Here is a 6,231-nt window from a genome sequence, read left to right on the forward strand (position 1 = left end):
TGTTCGTATATTTTCAGACAGAACAGTACATGAACAAGATGATGACGACGATATCCCGGATGAACCGAGAAACGCAGGATACGCTACGGGGAATTCTGGCCCAGCAACAGAACACACAGCCCGCATATCTAGATTATAAACTCGAACGAAAGTGATAACCATGCATTAAATGTGTATTAATCAAATTGTTATAAACAATCACATGCCCTTGTGATATTCAAGATTTCAAAGTTTTTTAGTTTTGGTCTAATGTTTTGTTTTCTTTCATTGCGTCTACTTGTATTGAGTGTTATTTAGGTATATCAAGAGATCTGTAATATAAAACCAAAATGTATCAAAACATTAACGCATATCTTACTATTTCCATAAAATAAAAACTCTGTAAAAAACGATGTTTTTTAGAATAATTCAAGAGGAATATTCTTCCGGCAAAAATCATTTGAAACTTTAGGCATTCATTAAATGAATGTTTTTCAGTTCATATTAATAAATTCAAAAGCGCATGATTTTTAGGTGGATAAAACTCTTTTGGGAAATTTAAAAAAAAAAGGTAATTTCGATTGTTAATTATAAAATAATGGTGAGGAATTATATCCTGATAAACTCACCGTTTGATATAATGAGTTTATGGAAATATAATTTCGCTGATTCTCTCATTTGAGACCGATAAACGGTATAAAAAGCAGGCGTTAAAACAGAAAGTGCTGACGAACAAATAAAGGCATATGGCAAAAAAATGTGGCGCGATTTCCCGACTGTATTACAATTAATAATCATTTTCACTGCATAAAGAAAGTAATTGTTTAATTTATTAATGCAATATTGCAATATATATCACTCTGTGAACATCAAAAGCAAATATGGTTTCTGGTGCTCATTCAGTGAAATTCATCGTTATCTTACTCTGAAACAAAAAAAAATGCTGTAATTCGTTTACTGTCAAATTGTGGTATTTTTCTACCTCTTTCTAGCTCTTTATACATTTTTGTAAATTTTTAGAACCTGCCCTCAAACAAGTCGATAATAAACATTTGCAAAGCAATATCTTTTTTCGTAGAAGTAACTTCAATGTAATCCTGTATTTAGTTCAACCGTCCCAATCAAGGCAATACATTTTCCTGACAGTCTCATCAAAAGTAACACGTCATTATTTCTGTGACATAAGTCCATAAAAAGAAATATTCGTACAAATCCAAACACCAACAAAAACCCCAGTCTGATTTTTTTGACGACCACAGAAGTAATGTATTTTAGAAATAAATGTGCACGTGGATATAGTTAAGAAAATTCAAATTCAAGAGACTGTGATATCCCAAACCGACACGAGCTTGAACGAACGCCAATTTCCTGTCATTACATGAACATTAATTAAGACCATACATATATTCAGATATAAATAAAAGAAAACTCTACGTCGAATGGCAACTCAACCGTATACATGAGAGACCCGTTAGCACCTTGCAATAAGTTTCTGTCCAACTAGATCCACCTCGTTACATGTCTTACAAGATCTGCCCTTTCACCTTAGTGTAAGATACGTGTGGATTGACTTACAATTGTTCAGTTTCGAATCCCCCGTATTGTAATAATTCATGATAAATTTCTATTGGGTGATAGTTATTGAATATATCTGTCATTAGCAATTGTGTATGGATTTCGAGCTTCTTGTAAGACAGTTATTGAACATGCCTTGTGTACTTTACGCAATGAAACTCTTGTTGCAAATTTCTAAATTAATTTCGAATAAAACTATGAAACCTGCATGGTCTTTAATTATGTTATCCTGCAATGTGCAATGGTGAACACTGGATTAATGAAGATAAGTCGAAACTCGTTAAATTCAACTCTGTTATCTCGATGTTCTGGGTATGTCAAACTTTTTTTCGGTGTTAGGTTCTGGGAGACATGTTTTGTATTTCGGTTATGTCGAATATTCATTATCTCGAATTGTTTCCGGTGATCCCCAATGACTTCGGCATATCGAGTTTTCATTGAAATACAGACCGATTGGTGTCCTATAATTAAATAAATATGAAGAGGTAGATGTAGCTAATCGTGTCAGGTCAAGCCTTCCTTCTTCTACAAAACGGTATAAAAAGCCGTAGCTAAATACACACCAAGGTTTAGACACGCAAGAAAAAAATCAATAACAAAGAAAAACTTGCATATAGTAAAATTGCATGCCTGTAATCGAAAGAATGACTAACAATAACTAGTGCCTAAACAAGCCTGATGGAAGTGCCCTACGAATGCCTAGTGAAACCAGATGCACGAACCCTACCAGTGTCCAAATAAGCCAGATGCAAAAACCATGCCAAAGTATAGCCAAGTCAGATTGACGTAGTCTATCAATAAATAGACACGTCAGATGGAAAAACCCTACAAATGTATGGACAATTTAGGAAGCAAGTTCCCAGGTATAGGCAATTTAGGCGTAAGTTCCCGACCATTGTATACACAAGTCACATGCAAGTACCCGACCATTGTATAGATAAGACAGGTGCAATATCCGACCATTGTATAGATAAGGCAGGTGCAAGTACCCGACCAATGTATAGACAATCCAGATGCAAGTACCCGACCAATGTCTTGACAATCCAGATGCAAGTACCCGACCAATGTCTTGACAATCCAGGTGCAAGTACCCGACCAATGTATAGACAATCCAGATGCAAGTACCCGACCAATGTATAGACAATCCAGATGCAAGTACCCGACCAATGTATAAACAATCCAGATGCAAGTACCCGACCAATGTATAAACAATCCAGATACAAGTGCCCGACTAATGTATAGACAATCCAGATGCAAGTACCCGACCAATGTATAGACAATCCAGATGCAAGTACCCGACCAATGTATAGACAATCCAAATGCATGTACCCGACCAATGTATAGACAATCCAGATGCCAGTACCCGACTAATGTATAGACAATCCAGATGCATGAACCCGACAATTGTATAGACAATCCAGATGCATGTACCCGACAATTGTATAGACAATCCAGATGCAAGTGCCCGTCCAATGTTTAGACAATCCAGATGCAAGTACCCGCCCAATGTATAGACAATCCAGATGCAAGTACCCGACCAATGTCTTGACAATCCAGATGCAAGTACCCGACCAATGTATAGACAATCCAGATGCAAGTATCCGACCAATGTATAGACAATCCAGATGCAAGTACCCAACCAATGTCTTGACAATCCAGATGCAAGTACCCGACCATTGTATAGACATTCCAGATGCAAGTACCCGACCAATGTCTTGACATTCCAGATGCAAGTACTAGACCAATGTATAGACAATCCAGATGCAAGACCCCGACCAGTGTCTTGACAATCCAGATGCAAGTGCCCGACCAATGTCTTTACAATTCAGATGCAAGTACCCGACCAATTGTATAGACAATCCAGATGCAAGTACCCGACCATTGTATAGACTATCCAGATGCAAGTACCCGTCCAATGTTTAAACAAGACAGATGCAAGTACCCGACCATTGTATACACAAGTCACATGCAAGTACCCGTCCAATGTTTAGACAAGACAGATGCAAGTACCTGACCAATGTATAGACTATCCAGATGCAAGTACCCGACCAATCTCTTGACAATCCAGATGCAAGTACCCGACCAATGTATAGACAATCCAGATGCAAGTACCCGACCAATGTATAGACATTCCAGATGCAAGTACCCGACCAATGTATAGACAATCCAGATGCATGTACCAGACCAATGTTTAGACAAGACAGATGCAAGTACCCGACCAATGTATAGACAATCCAGATGCAAGTACCCGACCAATGTCTTGACAATCCAGATGCATGAACCCGACCAATGTCTTGACAATCCAGATGCAAGTACCCGACCAATGTCTTGACAATCCAGATGCAAGTACCCGACCATTGTATAGACATTCCAGATGCAAGTACCCGACCAATGTCTTGACAATCCAGATGCAAGTACCCGACCATTGTATAGACAATTCAGATGCAAGTACTAGACCAATGTATAGACAATCCAGATGCAAGTACTTGACCAATGTATAGACAATCCAGATGCAAGAACCCGACCAGTGTCTTGACAATCCAGATGCAAGTGCCCGACCAATGTCTTTACAATCCAGATGCAAGTACCCGACCAATTGTATAGACAATCCAGATGCAAGTACCCGACCAATGTTTAGACAAGACAGATGTAAGTACCCGACCAATGTCTTGACAATCCAGATGCAAGTACCCGACCATTGTATAGACAATCCAGATGCATGTACCAGACCAATGTTTAGACAAGACAGATGCAAGTACCCGACCAATATATGGACACGGCAGATGCAAGATCCCGACAAATGTCTAGACACGCCTGGCCCTGATGCATGTGCCTAGACATGACCAATCGCCTGCGTACATTGTGGACATGTTAGAAATATACAGAGCATCCAGAAATCGATAAATAATTCATTGACGTTAGTTGTGCCTAAATGTCGGACTGCGCGTTATGGTGACAGAAGTTTCCAGTCAGCATCAGCTAAGTTATGGAATGCCCTCCCATCTGACATCAGAGACTGTAACACCTTGCAAAGTTTTAAGAAGGCCCTGAAAACCCACTATTTTATACAGTATTATGGACGATAAGTGTTTTATTATTTTATTTCCTAGTGCATAGATCTATCCGGGATTTAACTGCTTGTTGTTACTTTATCTTTAAATTTTATTGGTTTTCACTAACTCTGAAATTATTATTCTATTATTTTATAGTTATTTCAAACATTTTATATTATATTAATTTTGTACACATGTACTATGCATAAACACTTTGTTTTAATTGATTAACGTTAATATTGTTATAAGCATTTTAGTTTGTCTATTGTTTTATATTACATTGTAAAGCACTTTTGAACATATTTTATGTATAAAAAGAGTGCTATAGAATGGTATATAATAATAATAATAATAATAATAATAATAATAATAATAATAATAATAATAATAATAATAATAATAATAATAATAAAAATAATAATAATAATAATAATAATAATAATAATAATAATAATAATAATCATAATCATAATAATAATGTACCTAACCAATGTCTAGACACGCCAGATGCATGTACCCGACCAATGTATAGCCAAACCAAATGCACGCTCCAGATCAATGTCTAGACAATTGAGGTGCTAGTTCCCGACCAATGTTTGGACAAGCGATATGCAAGTACCTGACCAATGTCTGAACATGCTAGATGCAAGGACCCGACCAAAGTCTAGACAAGTCAGGTGCAAGTACCCTACAAGTTAAGTGTAAGTACCCGACCAATGTCTGGCAAAGCCAAATGAAAGATTCCTTTCAACGGATAGCCAAGCCAGATGCAAGCTCACTTTCAATGGCTAGACAGTCAGAAAGAAGTACCATATTTTTGTATAGACAAGACAGATGCAGAAGTTCTTTATGTTTGGCAGATCTCTAGGCAAGTTCCCTTCCAATATTTGGCAGATCTCTATGCAAGTTCCCTACCAACGTTTGGCAAATCCCGATGCAAGTTCCCTACCAATGTTTGGCAAATCTCTATGCATGTTCCCTAACAATGTTTAGCAAATCTCTACGCAAGTTCCCTGACAATGTTTGGCAATCCCGATGCATGTTCCCTACTACTGTTTGGAAAATCCCGATGCAAATTCCCAATCAATGTTTGTCAGATCCCAATGCATTTTCCCTACCTACGTTTGGAAATTCCCGATGCATGTTGTCTACTTATGTTTGGCAAATGCCGTTGCGATTTCCCTACCAATGTTTGACAAATCCCGATACAAGTTCCCGACCAATGTTTTGCCAATCCCGATGCGTTTTCCCTACCAACGTTTGGCAAATCCCGATGCATTTTCCCTACAAATGTTTGGCAAATATCTATGCAAGTTCCCTGCCAACGTTTGGCAAATCCCGATATTTTCCCTAACAATGTTTGGCATTTATCTATGCGAGTTTCCTAGCAGTATTTGGCAAATCCCGATGCAAGTTCACTACCAATGTTTGACAAATCGCGATGCAAGCTCCCTACCAATGTGGGGCAAATCACGATCCAAGTTGCCTACCAATGTTTGGCAAATTGCGATGCAAGTGCCCTACCAATGTTTGGCAAATCCCGATGCATTTTCCCTACCAGTGTTTTGCAAATCCCGATGCATGTTCCTTACTAATGTTTGGCAATTCCCGATGCAAGCTCCCT

General features: G+C 38.1%; 1 protein-coding gene across 1 annotated transcript in view; it reads left to right on the plus strand.

Moving 5' to 3' along the window:
* LOC128239027 (uncharacterized) overlaps positions 1-1,761 on the plus strand; it is a 42,121-nt gene extending 40,360 nt beyond the window's left edge. Inside the window, exon 3 of the mRNA XM_052955454.1 lies at positions 18-1,761. Within this exon, the coding sequence (XP_052811414.1) occupies positions 18-155 (138 nt within the window). The 3' untranslated portion in view covers positions 156-1,761. The remainder of the gene's footprint in view (positions 1-17) is intronic.
* Positions 1,762-6,231: the final 4,470 nt, after the last annotated feature.

This window comes from Mya arenaria, chromosome 6, assembly GCF_026914265.1.
Source record: "Mya arenaria isolate MELC-2E11 chromosome 6, ASM2691426v1".
NCBI lineage: Eukaryota > Metazoa > Mollusca > Bivalvia > Myida > Myidae > Mya > Mya arenaria.